Below are 23,292 nucleotides of genomic sequence, written 5' to 3'. Positions count from 1 at the left end.
AGCAGCACTAACACTTGTTCACACTTCGTCTATACTTTCAAAAAGATACTCTGAACAAAAAGTATGGAAAAAGAAAAGAATGCTATGAGAGAAAAGGGATGTTAGATGAAATATTTAAACAGTATTAATAATAGCATATTTTTTCTCTGTTGTCATAAAAATGATAATGTACGTATTTGGCCCAGTTGAAATAGAATGAGACTGTGGACAAAGGCCAAACATCATTAGAAATAAAAGCTCCTAAGAGAATTGAGGAACTGAAATATCCCTAAAATCAATTAATTTTAACTTACCATTTTTTCCCTTATAGGTGTTCCTGTCAGTAGCAGAGTATCCACAAAAATCCAGCAGCTTCTCAACACTCTGAAACGACCCAAAAGGCCTCCCTTAAAAGAATTTTTTGTGGATGACTCTGAAGAAATAGTGGAAGGTAGTGGTAATATTAACAAACATGTATATTCCTTAGAAATTTCGTAAGCAGTTGCTACATGTTAGGTATTATAGGATTTAAGGATGAACAAGGCATCGTTTTTGGTTGAAAGAGTTGATAGCTTTCTGCTCTTTATATTTTAAATCTGAGATGAAAAGTAAAGAGAGAGGGAGGGGAGAGAAAAACAAAGAGATAACTATGGAACACAGAAATATGCTCTTTGAAATTAGGAACAAACACATAATTTTAAAAATTGTTTATATTTGGCATTATCCTAGAACTGGAGTGTCAAAAGTTTGCCCATTCTTTTTTTTTTGGCTGTGTTGGGTCTTAGTTTCTGCATGCAGGCTTTCTCTAGCTGCGGCGAGCAGGGACTACTCTTCGTTGCAGTGCACAGGCTTCTCATTGTGGTGGCATCTCTTGTTGTGGAGTATGGGTTCTAAGCGCACAGGCTTTAGTAGTTGCAGCATGCGGGCTCAGTAGTTGCGGCTCGCGGGCTCTAGAGCACAGGCTCAGTAGTTGTGGTGCACAGGCTTAGTTGCTCCAAGGCATGTGGGATCTTCCCGGACCAGGGATTGAACCTGTGTCCCCTGCATTGGCAGGCAGATTCTTAACTACTGCACCACCAGGGAAGTCCTGCCCATTCTTTTCTAATATAACCCAGTCGTTTTGTTAAATCAGCCAGTCAACACATATATGTATCTGCTTTAACGTGGTAGATGGTGAAATAGGTTCACGAAAGTACAGTCACTTCCTTCTTCCTTCATGTTGTTGTTTACAGTTTAGATAAAACATATACTGTAGGTGAAAGCTGAGTTTAGTCAATATGCATGTATCAACTGGTACAGGCAGTTTGGAGAAGGGAAGAACTCCGTTTCATCTGTGTGGTTAGGGAAGCCTCCCTAGAGGAAGTGATAAGTGATTTATTCATTCAATAATTTTAAAAATATTTAGGGATAAAATAATATGATGTCTGGAATTTAATAGAAGGATTGGGAGGGGACCATATGGCGGCATAGATGGAATGAGGGTGGCCATTTGATAGTTCTATCTAACAAAAGCTTTCATCCAAAGAACTAAGTCTTGGTAGTTTTGCAGTCCATTTTTACGTCCTGAGGCTAAGAGTAGGCAAACCTTAATGGAACTAGGCATGTTGGTAGACCAGATCCAGTCTTAGCCCACTTTGTACAGCAGGAAGCAACAAGCAACCTGACGTATGAGGTTAAGATGAATTTCTGTTTCTTTAGGAGTCACTAAACTCATTGAACTATGATCATCTTTCTTGATGGACTGATATTTTCAGGGTGTCTGTGCCAGTAATATCCTCTTCAGTCTTTTTAGTACTGTGTATTGACTAGGCAAGTGAAGGTCAAGGTTTAATAGAGTTATACTTGAGCAATATTCGTACTTGAGCTCAATTAGAATAGAGCTAACAGCTTTCCACTAATTTTAAATAGGCAGCATTTTTTTATTTGAATGACAATTACCTTTGGAAAAGAAAAATACCTATATGTCTTTGGAAGTCTGGAAGAGTGTGCCCCAGGGTCTGCATTGAGGCCTAATGGATGGCAATAATGTACGGACTTTTATGACCAGAACTATGCCTACCATATATACAATCTGTCCATAAAAAGAAAACTATTTATTTAGAATCACCCATGTTTATTTTTATACTTAATCCAGTGGTTTAGGGTCTGAGAATATGCAAATGTTATTTACCTAGGGCAGTGAGTTGGGAAGAGAAACTGTTAGTTTTGTATCAGTAGAAAAATGAATGACATTTTAAGTAAGTTTCTCCAACCTGTCATTAAATTGAGCTGTAAGATAAAATTTATTTCACATTTCATTTGCCCTTCTAATACTTGCTGCTCGTTCCATCTGTTCTCTCTTCTATAATGCTTCTCTCATCTCCTACTCACCTCGCTAATCCCTACCCTTCCCCTCCCTTTAAGACTCAGCTCAGGCATTACCTCCTCCAGGTGGGAGACCCCATTCCCTAAGCTGGGTGGCATGGCCCTCTTCTGCCCTTTCTGTACCTGTCTCTGTCATGCACTGGTCATGTTTACTTAGCTCTGTGTATGAGTGTGTCCCCACTGTCTGGATACTCCTAGAGGGCATGGACCCTGTATTCCTTGTACCCGGCATTATTAGAAGCAATAAATGTTTGTTCAAAGAATGATATGTGCAGCGTTTATCTTCTCAATGTTTATCACATCTTGTGCACATAATTGGCACTCAGTGAATACTTGGCCTTTTGTTCCATATGTAAATTATCTTTCCTGCTATGAAAATACAGGATTTTTTTTTTTGCTTTTTAATGTTTGAATAATACTTGTTTATTGTAGAAAATTAAGAGGACTTAAGTTTTGTCTATATGAAAGAATATGAAATATTAGTCACCTCCAGTTTCTGGAATTGCCCATGTTAATGATCCTGGTGCTTTTCTTTTTTGTCCCCCAAGTTCAGTTCAATTTAATTAACATTGATTGAGCAACCATTATGTATTAGGCACTCTAGGCAATAAGAGGAATATGAACCATGTCTTCTCTCAAAAAGCTCTCAGTCAAGGGACTTCGCTGGTGGTCCAGTGGTTAAAACTCCACGCTTCCAATGCAGGGGGCCTGGGTTCGATCCCTGGTTAGGGAACTAGATCCCACATGTCGCAACTAAGGGTTCGCACACCGCACCTAAAGAGCCCACGTGCCGCAACGAAGATCCTGTGTGCCGCAACTAAGACCCAGAGCAGCCAAATAAATAAATAAATATTTAAAAAAAAAAAAAAAGAGCTCTCAGTCAAAGGGGGAGAAAAAATTATAGAGTAGTAGATGCTCTTGAGCATCCTCAGTACTTTAATAAGGGTGCACTAGCACACAGTGTGGAAGCACTAAGGAAGGAATGGCCCCGGGCGGCTTCCCAGGGGAGGTACCATTAGAGCTGCATCCCGACAAGGATGAGTGCAAGTTCACCAGGAGGCAAAGGGATTGGCCATATGAGATGTGCACAGAGGTATAGAGACATGGAAGGAACGTTGTCATTCATGCCCATTGTCTGCCTGAGTCCAATATGACCCTGTTGTATCCCCATTTTATAGATGAGGACAATTGAGGCTGGGGTAACTCCTATTGCCTCAGGTCACACTAGTAAAAAGTGAATGTAAGCTTGGGTTTTCTGATTCATAGTTCAATGCTTTATCATTAAACATAACCTGGTGAGGTGGAACCTGGCTTTCTAACATTGGACACAAACTAAAGGTCTAAAAACAAGCTTACTAAAAATTGTAAAATTGCTAAACAGAAATGTATGCTTTGTGTTTTTTTGAACGTTCAGGCATTTGCTTTGTCAGAGTCAGGATTTGTTGTGTAAAATATATTAAATATGATTTTACGATTATGTGGGAAAATGAATTAAGGCCCAGTTTGTGGATTACTATTTCTAATGACGTCCTTTATTTTCTCAGAGTGAGTTCAAGCCAGATAAAGATAAAGGAAGGGAAAGGGGAAATATACTTGAGATTAGAGACCTAAGTTGTGTTACTTGGTATTTGTACTTACTTCAGATCTTATTTTCATAACCTGTTGGGGTTGTTTTGGTACAGTACCTCAGCCAGACCCCAACCAACCCAAGCCTGAGGGACGGCAGATGACCCCTGTGAAGGGAGAGCCACTAGGAGTCATCTGTAACTGGCCTCCTGCTCTTGAGTCTGCCCTGCAGCGCTGGGGCACCACTCAGGCAAAATGCCCCTGTCTGACTGCACTGGACGTAACAGGGAAACCAATTTACACTCTTACTTATGGTGAGTTTCAGGAGTCCAGTTCCTTCCTTTTCTCCTAATAGTTCTTCAGATTATCATGGGTAATGTTTTTATCTTGCTATTTAGCAGTTACTGGTCATTGTGTTTCACTAGATCTTTTAAATTATTTTAATAGGATCCTAAGTTCTAAGTATAGCTGTTGCCAATATTTTCTTTTGCTAAAGGGACTGTTGCAAGCCAGCTGATATTTAAAAGAAGAAAGAGACTTTTTAGATCCACTGATGTTTAAACATTAGGAGAGGATTTTAGGAAGACATTTGGGCAGGATTAATGGCATATGGTAAAAATCAGGTGGTTTTATCTAAAAATTGAAATTGGTTACTTTTTAGATCTTTGTCATTTACTTCATCCTGCCTCTTGCGTGTAATAGGCACAAAATTCTATAATGAACAAAGAATCAGTAGTTTTCCATTTAGTTTTGTTTTACAAATTTTTTAAATAACTTTATTTTTATTATTTCTTTTTTTAAATAACAAGAAGAATGGATTCAACTTGGGCTGTGAGATTTTGTACTAGTTTATTCAGACAGATTCCTTTTTCAACCTTCACAAGTGGTATACATTGTCCATAGATCTCCATATAGAATACTTTAGAGAAATAGTTTTTATTTAAAGAATTGTACAGATTGACATGAGTTTCCATCTTCAATGCCCCTCTGAACAAGTTGTGTGTAAAACTAACATATCTTTGCAAAATAAAATGATTTTACTTTCTTCATAATCTAAAATAAGAATTTCTAAGGGTGGTCGGGGAAAGGAGCCGGAAGAGGGGAGCAATAGGCTTTTCCCCCTAAAATTGTTTTTAGCATTCATTTCAGAAGCTGTACATTAATCTCATCCATGTACCCTTTAAGAAAGCAGTCAGCTAGCCAAATCTTTACATGTTTATTTAACATCTTTGACTATATCCACATGTTTCATATAGTTAATTTCCATTTTATTGTCTGTTTTCACTGAAATACAGTGGTATGGAATGCTCAGTCATTTGAGGCGTACTTTTGCTTTGCACTTACTTCAGGTATCCAGTATCATATGTGTAAGTGTTTCTTCAGAAAAAGCTTAGAAAGAAGCTGTCTTCTGATTTTCAGTCCTGTGATAAAAACTTGTTTCCTTCCCTTTAAATCTGATCAGCTCACATCAGATTATTTCTAAAGATATTCAGATTACTTCAGAGAAGAATTTGAAATATTATCTAAATCAGAGTGAGCTTTCGGTGATGTTTCATTTTTGCTTGAAGCCAGCACTGGCTTTCGTAAACTAGAGTGACTGTGAAGCAGTTTTTGTGGCGGAGGGCCTCTCTGTGTGTTGAGGGTGATGCTTGTCTAATGTATCATTTGCTAGTGGCCGTTATCTCCTTTGGTGTGCTGATGAACTGAATGCCCTCTTGCTGAAGTAGGCCTGTGTTTTTCTATATGACTGTTTTCTTTTTCCAGGAAAGTTGTGGAGCAGAAGTTTAAAGTTGGCCTACACACTGCTTAATAAACTGGGGACCAAAAATGAACCTGTGTTAAAACCTGGAGACAGGGTAATTGGTTTTTTTGTTTGTTTGGTTGGTTTTTTGGGGGGTTTTTTGTTTGTTTTAGGGAGGTGATGCTTATTGTTTTCTAGCATGCACATTCTGAATTTTTAATGTACAACAGCACAATTTATATAACTCTTACTCTTAGAAAATGAAAATGGTTTGGTTCCAACGCAGGTTATAATTCTTGCATTTATAGTTTGAAGGATATTCACGTGTCTCTTTACTAATGAAAATAAAGAGAAACCTAAATCTTTCTGTAAATAAATATTTCAATATTTAGACAACAAAAATAGCAATCAAGTTTACTCTTTGATTTTTTTCTTTGAAAAATGCCCCATAAAACTTTCAAAACAATATTCTGGGTTTTTTTGTGGACAGGGAGGGAGACTTATGTTACTTCTAAGAAGAAACAAATTGACATCATTAATTTCTTTTTAAATTAGAGGTGACATTAAAATTTTTTTCAATATTTAAAGGTTTTATTCACTTTCTAAATAAAATTACTTCTTATCATCAAATATTACTTTTCATTTGGGCTTGTAGAATGAAACACCAGCTACATACACAACAGAATTCATTTTAGTAGGCTCATGATTACAAAATTTCCTAAACTAGCCTTTTAAAGATATTAATACTTCTGCATTTTGGCAAAGGGCATCTAAAGTATGGCTTTTACTTTTAAGTATGACTTGTGAGTGTATCATAATCTTCACTGAACCCTAAGAAGGTAATTTCGTGTCTTCCTAACAACATGGACACTTGTGTGCAGAAAGGAAATGGGTTGTTTAAATGTCTTGTGCATTTAGTATTTTTTTTAGAACTCTAGAAGGTTCAGAACTGAACTTATCTTGGGAGTAAGTTAAGAGAATTTTTAAGTGAGAGAAAGAAAGGGAGAAACAAAAGTCCAATGACATAATTAAGTTTCAAATGTTAATCTGTGAATATCCAAGCCAAGGAACAAACTCCACAACAATCGTGACTTCTGTGTTTTTGCATTCCTTGAGGAAATTAGGAAGGGTCAGTTATCTCTGATGCATTACAGGTGAGATCACAGGTTTGAACATATTATGGAGGTTTCACTGTTTATCTTTTGTAAATGAATTAACTTTATATTCATAATGGTTTCTGCCAGTATTGCTTATACCTACTACCAAATGCCTTCTTGCTAGTATACTTGCATTGTTGGTTAAGTGAGTATAAGGATTAATGCAATGAATCTGTTAAAAAGTAAGAAACCTTAGGTTTGCCCTAAGGTGGTAATTGAGTCCGTCAATGCTTGTAGGTTCTCTCTGAGAGATATAAGGCTTATTCTTTAATATGTTAGTCTGTCTAGAGAGATCCATCACATTAATTTTATTGCTTTAGCCCTGCACTAAAGTAAATTGCCTTAGGTTTTCTAAGTAATTAACTTACTACTGAAGGTGGGTTGTTTACTGCTAAATCACCAATAGAATTAAATGAAAAATTCTTATGGTGATGATGCTGAATTGCATTATAGTCCCCGAATTGTGCCTAGTATAATCATGGGAATGACAGAGATCTTTTTAGATGTGTGCATCCTTCTGAATAAGTTAATTTTCTTTAGGCCATTAAATGGTTTGATGTATTGTGTCCATGCTAAATGTCATATATAAATCTATCACTTAGTGGCATTGAAAGCGTTAGTCTCCTCTTATTCCTCTGTATTGAATGTCATTATGTATTATAGGTAGCCCTGGTTTACCCCAACAATGATCCAGTCATGTTTATGGTGGCTTTTTATGGATGTCTCCTGGCCGAAGTGATTCCAGTGCCTATAGAGGTACCTCTTACCAGAAAGGTAACATTGCTAAATTTAAGAGAAGGGTAGCCTGATGCGACATGGCAGGCATTGGGTTCTTGGATCAGTTGACTCAGTTACAACATTAAAAAACAGTCTGACCACTTTCTTAAGTACTTAGCTTCACTTTATAAAAACATGAAAGTTGTAGAAAATTTATTTATGAATATTTATAAGTTTCATGAAAATAACCTGTTTTCAACCGAGATAGAATTTTTCTAGTGTTATATATCACGTAAAAGTTATGGGGACATACTTGACTTTTCAACGATTACCATTTATAAAGAGTACCACTCGGGAATTCCCTGGCGGTCCAGTGGTTAAGACTCGGGCTTTCAGTGCCGTGGACCCGGGTTCAATCCCTGGTCGAGGAACCCACAAGCCACGTGGTACAGCCAACAACAACAAAAAAAAGTACCACTCTCGGGACTTCCCTGGTGGTGCACTGGTTAAGATTTTGCCTTCCAGTGTAGGGGGTGTGGGTTTGATCCCTGGTCGGGGAGCCAAGGTCCCACATGCCTTGGGGCCAAAAAAACAAAACATAAAACAGAAGCGATATTGTAACAAATTCAATAAAGACTTCAAAAATGGTCCACATCAAAAAAAATCTTAAAAAAAGAAGTACCACTCTTGCTTCAGAGACTATAGATAATCCACATTTACAATAGGTGAAACCTTTCTGTGAAGGGATTTCCCTTAACTGTATCATAACATCTAGGGCCTCCATTAAGTCGAAGGGCGATGCAGTGATGTTGTGTTACTACTCTGGGGTACAGAATTTACTTTGACCACACATCCGTCCTACTAAAATAAGCATATGTGGCAGATGTCAAAGTTTAACTGAATGATTTCTCCATGAGCTGTTTGACCCTAATTTTCTTGTGCAGTTTATTATTGGGAGTTGATGGTGAAGACAAATATGGTAGAGACTATGGATTTATAAGAAAAAAATTATTTTCTGAAAGGAATAAAAAACTGGGTAGCATCCCTGAAACTCTGGTTGATGGGTATAGTATCTTTAGATTGGTCAGGAAATCATAGGGTTGTTCTTAAATTATTAAGTTGGCAATGTTTATGTGGCTTCATAATGATACTTTTAAGATGAAATTTTAATGGAAATGCTTTAGGCTATCTCTTTTGGTTTCTTCCTCAGCTATTGCTGTAAGGCTTAAATCTACCCCCTTTAAAATAGAATAATAAGGAGTATGTGGACCTGGGTATAACCGTCCATTCACTTTCATTGTAGATTTGTACATTTGATGTCCATTTACATTATTTATTTTGTTCTGACCTGAATTGCTTTGCTTTTGGATTTGGAGGTATGGCTAGGTCAAGACAACTTAACCATGTTCACTTTTATTTCATTTCCTGAGATTAATCTAAGAGAGGAGTGTTGCTGACCGTTCACTAAAATGGTCGCATTTGGCTGGTGGAATTCATCGTTAGCAATGTCAGATTAATAAAATGGGATTTGCACTCAGGAAGTCACTGTGTTGTAGAAATTATTTGGAAGAACATATTGTCACTGGATTTTGACAATTGCCAGATATCAGGGGGTTCCACGAATGTGTCACACAAGTGCCAGAGTGTTACTAAGTGTCAGGTTTGGGCCTTCAGTGTGCTCACGTTCACTCCCCTGCCTTGCTCATTATCTTTTCTCCACAGGATGCTGGAGGGCAGCAGATTGGCTTCTTGCTGGGAAGCTGTGGTATTGCCTTAGCTCTTACCAGTGAAGTTTGTCTAAAGGGATTGCCAAAAACCCAGAATGGAGAAATTGTACAGTTTAAAGGTTAGTAATATTTGTACCTGAATTATCATTTAAAAATTAAAGCTGAGTGCTTTAATTAGTGTTTTAATTTAATAATAGCTAAGTACTTAACATATATTTTCTTATTTAATTCTCACAATCTTATGAAGTAGGTACCATTATTATCCCCATTTTACAGGTGAGGAAAGTAAGACACAAAGAGGTTAAGTAAGTTGCCCAAAGTCACAGCTAATATATGGCAGAGCAGCGATTTGAACCCAGATCTGTCTGATTCCACAGCCCACACCCTTAACCTTTATGCTGATGGTTGGAAAAGCTACCACTCTGTTCACTAAAGCTAAATGCTACATGTAGAGACAGAGGATAGACCCTATCCTCAGTGGACTTCCACTGCCAAATGGACCTCCCAGTTGTTGAGGTAATGTCAAGGCCTGGAATTAGCATGTGGAACGATGGTACTTTCGAAAGAAGGTACAATTGTCTGGTGATTTATCACTAAACACTAATAAAGATATTTTACTGGTTATAAAATGACCTTGATTTGGTCTCTTGATATTTAAAATGACCAATTCATTGTGAACTCCTTTCCTGATGGCTTAGGCAATTCAATTTTTATTTTGGGTTTGATTTAGGTTGGCCCCGGCTCAAATGGGTTGTAACAGATTCCAAGTACCTTTCAAAGCCACCTAAAGACTGGCAACCCCACATCTCACCTGCTGGTACAGAACCAGCATACATTGAGGTAAGTCCTGAGACTAGGATGTACATTCTGACTTTTCCTTTGGCTTCAATTGCTGTCCCACAAAATTTAAAACTAATTTTTTGTAGTGTTAATGTTAGTAGATCCTCCTGGTTTGTTAGATTTCCATCTTTTGGCTTGTAAAATGCCTTAGAGTGGCCCTTCTATTCTAATTATTTTGAACATAAATACATATTCAAGAGAAAGACAACAAAGAAATTGATCCTTGTCATATAAGAAAGTTACAAAAGACTTAGAGAAGTTCAGAGGTTTAAGAAATGCTTTACTGGCAGAGATATTTTTCTGCTGCTTTGGGGATGGGAGTGGTGGGGGGTGATGGGAAGCAAGAGACTGGAGAATTGAGGAGGACAAATAGCTGTGCTTTAAAAGAACAAATTTAGGGCTTCCCTGGTGGCGTAGTGGTTGAGAGTCCGCCTGCCGATGCAGGGGACACGGGTTCGTGCCCCGGTCTGGGAAGATCCCACATGCCGCGGAGCGGCTGGGCCCGTGAGCCATGGCCGCTGAGACTGCGCGTCCGGAGCCTGTGCTCCGCAACGGGAGAGGCCATAGCAGTGAGAGGCCCGCATACCGAAAAAAAAAAAAAAAAAAGAACAAATTTAACAGATAAAGAGCAAGAAGAAACAGATGGCTAGAGGGTTTGGTATTGAATGTTAGTGTAGGAACTTGACTGATTGATAACATAATTCAGTTGAGGGATTAAGTCCTACTGCATACCAGGCACCAGGCCAAGTGCTTTATTTTTTTTTATTTTTACTTTTTTAAAATTTATTTATTTTTGGCTGTGTTGGGTCTTCGTTGCTGCGCGTGGGCTTTCTCTAGTTGCGGCGAGCAGGGGCTCCTCTTTGTTGCAGTGTGCGGGCTTCTCATTGCAGTGGCTTCTCTTGTTGCGGAGCACGGGCTCTAGGCACACAGGCTTCAGTAGTTGCAGCACACGGGCTCAGTAGTTGTGGCTCGCGGGCTCTAGAGCACAGGCTCAGTAGTTGTAGCGCACAGGGCTTAGTTGCTCCGCGGCACGTGGAATCTTCCCAGACCAGGGCTCCAACCCGTGTCCCCTGCATTGGCAGACGGATTCTAAACCTGCACCACCAGGGAAGCCCAGGCCAAGTGCTTTATATGCATTATCTCAGTCAGTCCTCACAAGTACCCTGTGAGGTGGGGGGCTGTTATTAAACCTGCTTAGTACCTGAGGAGACTAAGACTTTAACTTGAGTAACCAACCAAAGTTTGTCTAAAACCTTTGACTTGAAGTTGACAGAGCTCGGACTCAAACTCATACCTGATTCACTCTCAAAGCTATGTCCTTGAGTACTCTGCATCTTGCTTGAGACATATTAGTAAATGCTCACCAACTGTTTGCTAAATTAATGAATAAACATCCATAAATTTTAAAAAAAAGTTTGGGGAAAAAAATCCACCCAACTTGAGCCCTGTAGTGATAACTTTGGCTATAAAAAGGAAGAGAGTGGGCAGTAGCTTTGAGGCAACGTGGACCGAAGGAGGATTGCTTTTAAAGATGGAAGGGATCTGGGTACATTTAAATGACAGACAAGTAAACAGGCGATTAAAATACCACATTTAGCAGTCAGCTCTCAATCCATATCATCTCCCAGTGATGACATGGTTCACCCCTTCATCCCCCTTAAAACTGCTCACTGGCTTCCCTGACTACTGACTGACCACTCCTTTTCACTCTTCTTTATTGGTTCTTCCTAAAAGGTAAAGTGCCCTTCATTCTGTGGCCCCTGCTTAGCTCTCTGACCTCATGTAGAACTACTGTCCTCTACATTTCTATGCTTCTGCTATTCTGAATTAACTTGCAGTTTTCACTTGGGACCCTCTTATTACCCACAGGACATTGCTAGTGAGTTTCAAGTATCCTGTGGGTAATAAGGAGCTTTTAAAGGGTTGTCAGCAGAAGAGTGACAAGAATAAATATGTTGTTAAAAGATTTATCTGTTTGGTGGAGTTAAGAAGGGAAATGGGGAGCTTTCACAGTTATCCAGGTGAGCCCAAGTTCATGGTGATGGGGATGGAGAAAAGTGGTTGGATGGAATTGAGATACAGTAAGAAATAGAAGAGACAGGACTTAGTGACTAACTCTGGAGAGGGCAGAGGCAAGAAAGACACTTGGGTTTCTGACTTGGGCAGCTGGATAGATGATGGATGGCATCCTTCGCTAAGACAGGAAGTACAGCAAGAAAAGTTTTCATGGGCGAAAGGTAGAGGGGTGGTGTTGGCTGCGTTTCACAGGAGTACGGGTCATTCGAGGGGAAGGGTTGACCCTCTGAGTCTGGATCTCTGGAGAGAGGTCTGGACTGGAAGTAGAGAATTGGGAGTCATCAGGAATGTGGTACCCTGATGAATTAAAGTGAAAAGAGAAGAGGAAGAACAGAACGTTCAGGGAATGCCAACATTCAAGGGATGGGCAGAGAAAGTGGAGGGAAAGGACAGAGAGAGAGAATATTGAATAGGAAGGGGAGTATCACAAAAGCCAAGGAAGGAGAAAGTGTCAAGAAAGGAGGTGTCAGATATTACAGAAAGGTCTGATAAAGTAGCGTATGCAATATGTGCTTTTGATTTAACAATAAAAATGTGACTGATCTTGGTAAAAAGCAACTTGAATGGAGCATCGAGGTAAAAGCAAAATTATAGCTGATTGATTTGGAGGAGTGAATAGGCCATTTCCCAGTCTCCCCTCCCAGCTGGGGACAGGGACCACACTTGCACACCTTTAGCTCTTGCTCTTGCCGTGTATTTGATACTGTGCTTCTGTTAACACGGCTGAAGTCACATGTTTGTTTTAGCTTCTTTAGCAGCCACTTCACACTGACGACTAATTAAACTTTTAAGAATTTTTCACACATACTTTCGCTGAGCTTTGACATTACCCAGTCCTATCTTTGTGTGATTAGAGTTTGGGGCCCAAGTGCGTAGCCTCAGATATTTATATGAAATGTTAAATTCAGCCCATCGTCATGGCTTTTCGGGGTTTCGTTTTTGGATTCTAATTTTGTCATTTGAAATAACCCATTTTGTTGTTTCTTGTGTTTTTGTTTTTGTGTTTTTTTTCTAGTATAAAACAAGCAAAGAAGGGAGTGTAATGGGAGTTACAGTGTCCCGCCTTGCAATGCTGTCTCACTGCCAAGCTCTGTCGCAGGCCTGCAATTATTCTGAAGGTCAGACTTCACCCCGTGACTGCCTGCACTGTGAGCTCAGATCTGTGTGACTTCGCGCAGAGCGCTCGGCGGCTGGACTCCAGTTAATGACCGCATTCAGAGGGAAATGTTCTAAGACACATTCTTGGCTTGCTTTCTTCTTTTTCACAAATATGCTGTGATTTAAAGAAGCTAGAATTCTGGGCAAACCAAATATGTAAAGCATGATTTCTAGAGTGCAGAAATAGAAAACTAATTAAAACCATGTGCTTATTAGCCGCGGAATGTCAGGTACCTCCATCTCCCCATGCGTTAGAGCTGCCACCAGCTGTATGGAGTTAGAGTCAAAGAAATTCTGCTACCAAAAAACACAAATTAAAACACAAAAATGTATTCTGGGTTGTTGGACTTTAGATGTGTTGATATATATTGTGTAATGACTTCCCCTTAGAATGTTCTTCACAATATTAATTTTTTCAGTGTTTTATTTTCCTTTCATAGAATGAAACAAGTTAATACATGCTCATTATAGCAGCATTACAGAGCTGCATTCTTGTCTGGTTAAAAATATATATGTGTGTGTAATGAAATCAAAATGCCAACAAATGCAGTTGATTATTATATAATACATTCATATAATGGGTTATACGCTGAGGTATTAAAACTCATGTTCTTGAATATTAAAGATTGTTTCAGTATATCATTAAGTGGAAACAAATTAGATACAGAGCAGTATGTACCAACTTTGTTAGTCAAGTATCTGTCTCTATATAAGCATTATAAGTATATAAGCTTAGAATTATATGTGCATGTATGTAGATATAATATATAGATATATACATACACCAACATTTTTTGTTTTCTCTAGGAAGTATAATTTTTTACATATGCTTGTGAAACTTCCAAAGTTTCTAAAACAAACATGTGTTCCTTATATAATTAGGAAAAAATTACTATCTCGAAGACAGTGCCAAAGTCAAGGAATTCCAAACTCATTGTTTCTTCTGTGACCACGTCACCCTGTGATCAGTCCCCCAGCCAATTTGAGGGTACCCTCAAGTAATTAGAAGACCCTGAGAACTTTAGTGGTTTCTTTAAAAGTACCAAATCAGTTGTTTAATAGAGGCAAGTGACATAATTTTGCTACTTAACACTAAAGATGATTTCCTTGTGTTTTTTCCTATTTTTTTCTATTTTAGGGGAAACAGTAGTAAATGTTTTAGACTTTAAGAAGGATGCGGGGCTGTGGCATGGCATGTTTGCGGTAAGCTACACAGAATCGAGGCCTTTAGTGTAAATTGTGCTTATGATTCAGGTCACTGTGTGTGCTGTGTAACCACAGCATCACTCAGTGCTTGTTTGAAATGTAAGCCCCTAAAAGATCAGTAGTATTTTCCAGGGGAATTTGATTTTGTGATACGAATGGTAATTTTTTTAAAGGAGAATGTAATTCTGTTTTTTCTTCATTGTGTGGTTGGGTATACCTTTCACATAATAGTATATAGGAGAACTTAGGATCAAAAATCCTTTAAATATCTGCTATGATGACTCAAAGCTTAAAAATTTCTACAAATGGCTATATGTTTATTTATAATTTTCAAAAAACTATGAGAGTCACCTCTTCTCTTTTCTGAAGAAAAGATTACTTAAATATATCTGGAACTTTGCAACTGTGTTTAATAATATCTAACCTTTCCATTGGACAAAATGTCTTGAATGAGTCCATGCTGCAATGAAAGAGTAGAATAACAAGGTAGATGAGACTGCTTTCCATAATAGAGGAACAGGTACCATCCTAAGGGAGTTAGAAAAAGGTGACTTCCTCCCAGCTGTGGCCTCAATTTTTATGGAAGAGGTGACAGTTGAGTTGGACTAAAAAATGGGTAAGATGTAGCCATACAGAGATGTTTGGGGGGTGGAAGTAGAAGGGGGGACATTTCAAGTGGGAAAAGCTACATACGGAGCATGCTGATTAGGAGGGGAGAGAGGAGAGATACAGTATCCTACAGTTGAAAGAACCTTTGAGAGTATCTCATCACACATGGCAGGAGTCAGAGAAAGAGTAGGAAATGAAGCATGGGGAAGAGGAGCGGTTTCCCTTTTCTCCCAGGACCCCTCAAATTAGTAAAAAAAAAAAAAAACCTTATTCCTTGAGCATACATGCTTTCTTGCTCTTTTCTAAAGTCCTTCCCATTTTGTTTTTTTTTTATCAGCGGTTAAGAAACCCTTGTGAGGAGTTAGAGGGAATCTTCTCTCTCCGATACACAGAGCAAGATAGGGACACGTGTGAAGAATTAGTTATACACACCATTCTTTCCCTGAAATCCAAAAGTTTGTCACCATAGCTAGAAACTTGGGGGAGGGAGGAAAAAGAGGTTTACAGTGGTATTTTGGTATCTTTGGGCCACTTGGGTGGTGAACAAAATGGCTAGTCTAAGTACCAAGACTTAACTACTCTGTCAGGCTGGGTCTCTGTGGGGACAGGGGGTCCTGGGTATGTTCGGTCTGGGTGGCAGGAGAGACACCAAATTGCATAACCCCCTTAGGTTACTCAGCTTTATCTACCCCAACACCTAACGGGTCTGGGCAGGACCTCCGGTAAGCGACAGGGAAACGTTGATTTCTTGCTTTGTAAGACCCAGCCCTTGGTGGTATGTGGCAAGCATAAACATGATGAAAGCGCTCAGAGGGTTAGAGAGCAGTTTGGCAGTTCTCTGTTTAGTGGTAAAGGCACACATCCTATGACTCAGCAGTACAAATTTTCTGTACCTACCCTAGAGACACACTTACACACGTGCCAGGGAAATGAGTATAAATATGTTCCTTGAAACATTGTTTGTAATTGCAAAAAAAAATCTGTCAATAATAGGGAAATGCCCAAATAAATTGTGGTACAGTCATACTATAGAATACTATGCAGCAGGTCCAAAAAATTGTATAGATCTCTTATACTGATGGACATAGATTTAGCGCTAGAACAATTTAAGTGAAAAAAAAGCAAGTTGGGGCTTCCCTGGTGGCGCAGTGGTTGAGAGTCCACCTGCCAATGCAGGGGACGCAGGTTCGTGCCCCGGTCCAGGAGGATCCCACATGCCATGGAGCAGCTGGGCCCGTGAGCCATAGACGCTGAGCCTGTGCGTCCGGAGCCTGTGCTCCGCGACGGGAGGGGCCACAACAGTGAGAGGCCCACGTACCACAAAAAAAAAAAAAAAAAAAAAAAAAACAAGTTGTAGATATATGTATAGTATGATGCCTTTTATGTTTCTCTGGGGATGAATATATATGTAAATACATGGGAAAAAGACTGGAAGGATCCATGGCAGATTCATAACAATGATTATCTCTGAGGAGGAAAGAAGGGAACCAGGTTTGAGAATAGGTAGCAAAGGAGGCTTCAACCTTATAGTTAATATTTTCAATTTTTTTCAAAGAGCATGTGTTTGAGTATTGTATGGTTAAAATTGTTAACAAAATATCAGTTCAGTTTTAAAATGCTAAGTATGTATTAGGTATTGATTACTTTTTATCTTTCTTTGCTTTTCAGAATGTAATGAATAAGATGCATACAATTAGTGTACCCTACTCTGTTATGAAGACTTGCCCTCTCTCTTGGGTCCAAAGAGTACATGCCCACAAAGGTAGTTACACACAGCATCTAAGCTTTGATTACGTGACTGTTGGCAATTTCAGGGATTTTCAAATTGCTCTTCTAACGACATAATTCTATGCCTTGGTGCCTTGACAGGTTTTAGAGTTTGGTTATTAAAAAATCAGATATGTTGTCTAGTTCATCTCAGTTGATGTCCATTCTTAAGAATTGTGCCTGAATCCGGGCCCTGAATTAGATTTATTGGGTGCTTTGGTGTTCGAAGCTTCCTTGGCTAGGATACAAGGCCTGCCTGCAGGTCACAGTGAGCGAGGCAGTCGTGTGTCCAGTCAGTTGCCACTGCCTCAGAGCACCTGGAACAATTTCTTTGAAACCGTTTTTATTTTTCTCTAAGTGAAAATCATGATTCCTAAAATAAGTAAAAATGTTTTATTATAATATATTAATACCTACCAAATTTAACATGTGTGTATTGACTTTATCTCTTTTGCATTTATAGCCAAGGTTGCTTTAGTAAAATGCCGAGACTTGCACTGGGCTATGATGGCACATCGGGACCAACGAGATGTGAGCTTGAGCTCCCTCCGCATGTTGATTGTGACTGACGGAGCTAATCCCTGTGAGTGTTTCTAGAGTGTCAGTCTGGGAATATCCTTTCCTTTGGTAGTCTGAGGTTTTCATCCCCTTTCTGTAAGCATTTTTTTTTTTATATCTGTATTGAGAGATAATTCACATACCATAAAACTTGCCCATTTAAAGTACCCTTCAATGGGGGACTTCCCTGGAGGTCCGGTGGTTAAGAATTTGCCTTCCAATGCAGGGGGTGTGGGTTCGATCCCTGGTCGGGGAGCTAAGATCCCACATGCCTCCTGGCCAAAAAACTAAAACATAAAACGACAGAAGCAATATTGTAGCAAATTCAATAAAGACTTTAAAAATGGTCCACATCAGAAAAAATCTTTTAAAGAATTAAAAAAACTAAAGTACAGTTCAATGGTTTCAGTATATTCACAGAGTTATACGGCTATCACCATTGACCTGAATTTAGAACATCATCCTCCCCAAAAGAGACCCCATACCCATTAGTAGTCACTCCCCATTTCCCATCCTCTGTGCCCTAGCCCTAGGCAACTGCTAATCTACTCCCTGTCTGTATGTTTATCTATTCTGGACATTTCGCATAAATGTAGTCATGCTATATGTGGTCCTTTGTGACTGGCTCCTTTCACTTAGCATGTTTTCAAGGTCCCTCCATGTTATAGCCTGTGTCTGTACTTTATTCCTTTATATTGCCATATAATATTCTATTGTATAGATATACTATATTTTATATAGTCATTCATCATTTGATGGATCTGTAAGCTTTTAAAACCACTCCATGCTCACTCATTTAGGTCCTTTCTCTATCATGTAACTAAAAAGAACTATGAGAAGGTAACTTGATATAGCCAAGTGTCTGGACTTTATGTAAATTCCCTGTCACCAAATCTAAGGAGTTTGCGAAAGCTTTTAGAGATCTTACTGTGTTGCCTGCTTTTCCTGACAAGCATAAACATCTTGAGCCTCCACAGGGTAGAATCAGGTAAAGCATTAGATACTACTGTGTTCTTTGTCATCGTGGATTTTTGTCGGTAGTCACAATGATCATCTTGGTATAAAACACAGTCCTGGGACTGACCTTAGTAAGAAACAAGTCAGAGAATACATGAACAGGATGGAACTAAGCCAGAGTACTAGTAATGCACTGGCTAAACTGCAGTAGTTACTTCAGGAAGAGTTGCTTGCTTCCGAACTGGCCACCTGTTGCCTGCGGTGCATCTCTGCTATTGATTGGGCAGTTTGGTAGGAGCAGCCTTATTTTAAGTTGTAACTTTCAATAGTGTCACTGACCTTTCATGGGCTAGATGAGCATTTGTTCGTCCTTGAAACCTATCAACCATTTCACAGGCACAGTAAAATATTTGCATGGAATTGATGATGTACAGATGTGTCGGCTTTCTGTTCTTTACCAGTTTCCTGCAATAATGAAAATCATGTTTGCAGTTTTCAAGTTGATCTATTTCAACTCCTCAGGGTCTGTGTCATCCTGTGATGCCTTCCTGAGTCTGTTCCAAAGCCATGGTCTGAAACCTGAGGCCATCTGTCCGTGTGCTACTTCTGCCGAAGCCATGACTGTTGCAATCCGCAGGTATCGTTCAGAATGTTGGTGCTCTTGATGTATGTTACAGCTCTGATCAAATGTGCAGAATGGACCAGGTGATGACAAGGGGTGTGATCTAATTTTCTGCTTCATAATCCTGAAAGTGAAAATGACTTTGTAAAGCAGTTTGAAGCATCTCATTTATTTTTCCCACTCTTGCCCTAAGTGTAACTGGTAAACTGAAATTTTACTTCAGTTATTAACATCTCGTATTTGTGAATTAGTTCTTTTTCTGTCTTGTTTTGCCCTTCAGAATCCTTAGTTAGCATCTTAGACTACAAGTAGACTGTTCTTGATTGTAGCTTATATATGCAAAGTACCTATATAGAGAGTACACCCAAGCCAGTATATTCCTTTTATTTATTTATTTTTTAATTGAAGTATAGTTGATTTAGTGTTGTGTCAGTCTCTGCTGTACAGCAAAGTGACTTGGTTATACACATATATCCCTTCTTTTTTTTTTTTAATACAGTAGGACCTTGTTGTTTATCCATTCTAAATGTAATAGTTTGCATCTACCAACCCCAAACTCCCAGTCCATCCCGCTCCCTCCCCGTCCCCCTTGCAAGCCAGTATATTCTTAACAACTGATTAAAATTTACTTTTTCCATCTGAATGAAAGTTCACCATGCTTTGCACATGTAAATTAGATTAACTTGGCATGTTTGGGGTAGAGAAAAATGCGGATTTTTGTGTGTATGCTATCCAGAGGAAATTTCCTTTCCTACATGTTCATACTTTTCTCTTAGTATCATTTTATTTGCCAAATTTCATGAGTTTATTTTGTTTTCAGGCCTGGAGTCCCAGGGGCCCCTTTGCCGGGAAGAGCCATTCTCTCCATGAATGGATTGAGCTATGGGGTAATACGGGTCAATACTGAAGATAAAAATTCAGCACTGACGGTTCAGGATGTGGGACATGTAATGCCCGGGGGTGAGTTCTCAGGGGCATCATTTGGTGTTTCATGAAGATTCGTCTTTAGAGATAGTGGAGCCTGATAAAATATGAGATCCAAAACCAGGAATCCAAAATCTAATACTAAGTCACTTAATTTCAAAAAGCCTCTCTAAGAGTTAAGCGATTCTAATCATACTTATTTCCGGCAGAAATTGGATGATTTAATTGTGAATGTTTCAGTTACAGTTGTTCACATGGAAAGCTAAGTACTGAGTGATACTAAAGTTGTCCGGTTTTCACTGTAATTGCCAAGACGATGGGCTGGCAGAAAGTTAAGAGTACATTGCTTCCTGCGTGTTTGAATTTGATCTGTGTAAGGGTATTTTAATTTAACCTGTTTCTTTGGACTTTGCAGTCATTTTGAATAAGTCACTGTCTTTAAAAGCTTCGGTCTGCATCTATTGTATGTTTTTATTTGCTGAATTTAAAAAATTCTTTATTATCGGGTGAAAGGTGGAAATTTCAGATATACCTATGTAGCATCAGGTCTGGTTTTAACATTCCTGTTTGGTATTCTCACTTAATGCCGCTCAGTGAATGTAAAACTTTCGTGGGTTCATAAGGATGAGACTGTTTTTTCGAAGGTTTTCCAGACTGTCCCTTGACTATACTTTCTGTACACTAGGAATGATGTGCATTGTGAGACCCGATGGACCTCCCCAACTCTGCAAAACAGATGAAATTGGAGAAATCTGTGTCAGCTCCAGAACAGGAGGCATGATGTACTTTGGGCTTGCTGGTGTGACGAAAAATACATTTGAGGTACGTGACATTAAAGTTTCATGGGGAACGTGTTGCGTGAGGTCAGTGTCACTAAGGCAGCTGAGCTGGCTGATGGGAAATAGCACAGCGTAGCTGTTGGGAGTGTGTGCTCCAGAGGTAGACTGCCCGAGGTCCAGCCCTGACTGCCATGCACTAGTTGAGCTGCTTAACCTCTCTGTGCCCCAATTTCCTTCTTTTTAAAATGTGAGTAATGATAGTATCTACCATAGGAACGTTGTGAGAACTAAATGAGTTAATGTTTATAGAGTGCTTAGACCAGTACCTGGCACACAGGAAGCGCCCTTGTTTATCTCTTACATATATAAAGAGTAAGAGGCCTCACAGAAATTCACCCTGGTGAATGTGCCATGGTTTGAGCGTATAAGACCCAAAATTTAGTTCTGAGAGTGCAGTGAGAATGGATCCATCTCTCAAGAGTAGGCTCGAGTTAACCACGCTTGTAAAGACTAATGTAAACCAGAATGCCAGCTTCCTAATGAAAAATGAAAACCTGGCTTGTCACGGGGGCAGATTGTTGCCGTTATTCAGTCTTTCAGTGAGAGAAATATTTATTGAGCACCTTCTGCATGTCTGGCACTATTCTCCATGCTTGTGGTACATCAGGAAAATACATAAAACTCAAATAGCTCATATTCTCAGTGGAACTAGCACATCGTTTTTCTGAAGGCAGTTCTGCATGTGAAGCCAAATTGTAATGAAAGTTTGCCTGGTGAGCCTGGAAATCAGAATAGGCATAATTAATTGTCTGTATTTCCTAATTGGGATTAACCTGCCTCGAGGTACCTTTTAGGGAAAAGAGAACTCCAGTTTATGGGCCATGTCCCCTTCACACTAGACAGGGCTTATATGACCACTGCCAATTTTCAGTCTTTGAGCTTCCCTTTTCTATAACTTAGACTAGTGGTTCTCAGTCTCAATATGGCAGGGCACATCTGTCTACCATCCCATTTGAAAATCAGTGCATGTAATTATGTAATAATAGATGTAAATGGCAGGAGAGTGTTATCTATATGTGTGGTGTGATGTGGTGGCTCAAAAAGGCTCCATCATCTATGTTTATACAGCCTAAAATGGCATAATATATATTATTAAATGTCTATTATTACCACCACCACCACCACCACCATCATCATCATCATCATCATCATCATCATCACTACCATCACCATCACTATCACTACTACATTCTTGGCCTACCTTCAAAAGTTGTGACCAATTCATAAACTCTTAAAGCACATGCTTACTGCCATTCTCTTGGTTTACTTTCACAGGTGACTAATTATCTCTGCTGAGTTTTTATACATTTTACTAATTTTAATCTCACCTTATTTCCCTTTTAAGTGCTTGGACTACATATGTTTCCAATATCTGAGTTTTCTTCATTGCATTTTCCTTATATAAATAAGATCTTCAAGCAGTGTTTGAAGATACTAATAATATTTTATTACGTTGCCTCCCCTGGGAGGGCAAGTGCCTAGCTAAAATTCTCAGATTTGTTACTAAGCTGCTAGGTCCATAGTGATGAAGAAATTTTGAAATCTGCAGGATAAATTTAATGAGAGTGAAGTACAATAATAATACTAACCAAAAAAGGAGAAGAAAACTGTTGCACTGGTTTTGCAAATTAAAGTTTCTCATATTTTTCTTACTGGATTCTTATATTTAAACCCTGAGAGAATTTTTCAATGTGGTTAACACTTCACTAGAACAAAAGATCTAAAAATGGCTGCTTAGAAAATAAAAGTGTATTTTAAAAATAAGCTACTGGTAGGGAATTCCCTGGCGGTCCAGTGGTTAGGACTCCTTGCTTTCACTGCTGAGGGCCCAGGTTCATTCCCTGGTTGGGGAACTAAGATCTCACAAGCCGCGTGGTGCAGCTAGGAGAAAAAAAAAAAAAGCTTCTGGTGAGAAAAACTTTGCAACACATATGAATGCAAAGAGCTAATTTTCCATCGTCATCTCTTACTAGCTATTTGATATGAGGCAAATGAAACTCTGTGCCTTTCTCATCTGTAAAATGAAAATATTCTGTTTCATAGGGTTTTCTTGAGAATTAACTGTATTTACACCCATGCCTGGTACATGATAACCATTTTATAAATGTTAGCTCTTGTTATAGTTGTTCCCTGTGTAAAAAAAGAAATCTTAAAAATTAAAGGGAAAAATCCAATCAAATAGAAATAATAGACAGGAGACATGACTAGGCTATTCATAAAAGTAATACAAATGGCCGGTAAATTAAGGAAAAGAAATTCATCCATGTTAGTAATAAATAAATGCAGCTAAAATAATAGTGGGATTTCTTTTTTTGCCTACCAGATTGGCAAAGTTTAGAAAAATTGATAACATGTAATATTAGCCAGAGTATGGGAAAAATATTCTAATATGGTATTGGTGGAGTGTAAATTGCTATAATAATTTTGTAGGACAGCCTGTTAAAATTGAAAAGACTCATGCCTTTTGTACAAATGCACAGAAATA

At 38.9% G+C, this 23,292-nt stretch overlaps 1 protein-coding gene across 6 annotated transcripts in view; it reads left to right on the top strand.

The window, feature by feature from the left end:
* DIP2B (disco interacting protein 2 homolog B) overlaps positions 1 to 23,292 on the top strand; it is a 233,019-nt gene that overhangs the window by 168,860 nt on the left and 40,867 nt on the right. For 4 of the 6 annotated variants that reach the window (XM_019934449.3, XM_019934451.3, XM_019934446.3 and 1 more), the window contains 13 exons: positions 311 to 433; positions 4,026 to 4,223; positions 5,674 to 5,765; positions 7,471 to 7,581; positions 9,247 to 9,370; positions 9,982 to 10,091; positions 13,183 to 13,285; positions 14,464 to 14,528; positions 16,809 to 16,902; positions 17,371 to 17,490; positions 18,945 to 19,059; positions 19,865 to 20,004; positions 20,654 to 20,790. In XM_019934449.3, coding sequence (XP_019790008.1) covers positions 311 to 433; positions 4,026 to 4,223; positions 5,674 to 5,765; positions 7,471 to 7,581; positions 9,247 to 9,370; positions 9,982 to 10,091; positions 13,183 to 13,285; positions 14,464 to 14,528; positions 16,809 to 16,902; positions 17,371 to 17,490; positions 18,945 to 19,059; positions 19,865 to 20,004; positions 20,654 to 20,790 — 1,532 coding nt within the window. The remainder of the gene's footprint in view (positions 1 to 310; positions 434 to 4,025; positions 4,224 to 5,673; positions 5,766 to 7,470; positions 7,582 to 9,246; positions 9,371 to 9,981; positions 10,092 to 13,182; positions 13,286 to 14,463; positions 14,529 to 16,808; positions 16,903 to 17,370; positions 17,491 to 18,944; positions 19,060 to 19,864; positions 20,005 to 20,653; positions 20,791 to 23,292) is intronic. The other 2 variants (XM_073788683.1, XM_019934447.3) reach the window with 2 other exon arrangements.

This window comes from Tursiops truncatus, chromosome 11, assembly GCF_011762595.2.
Source record: "Tursiops truncatus isolate mTurTru1 chromosome 11, mTurTru1.mat.Y, whole genome shotgun sequence".
NCBI classification, from domain to species: Eukaryota; Metazoa; Chordata; class Mammalia; order Artiodactyla; family Delphinidae; genus Tursiops; species Tursiops truncatus.
The sequence above is the reverse complement of the archived record's forward strand: the minus strand, read 5'-3'. Positions and strand labels throughout refer to the sequence as shown.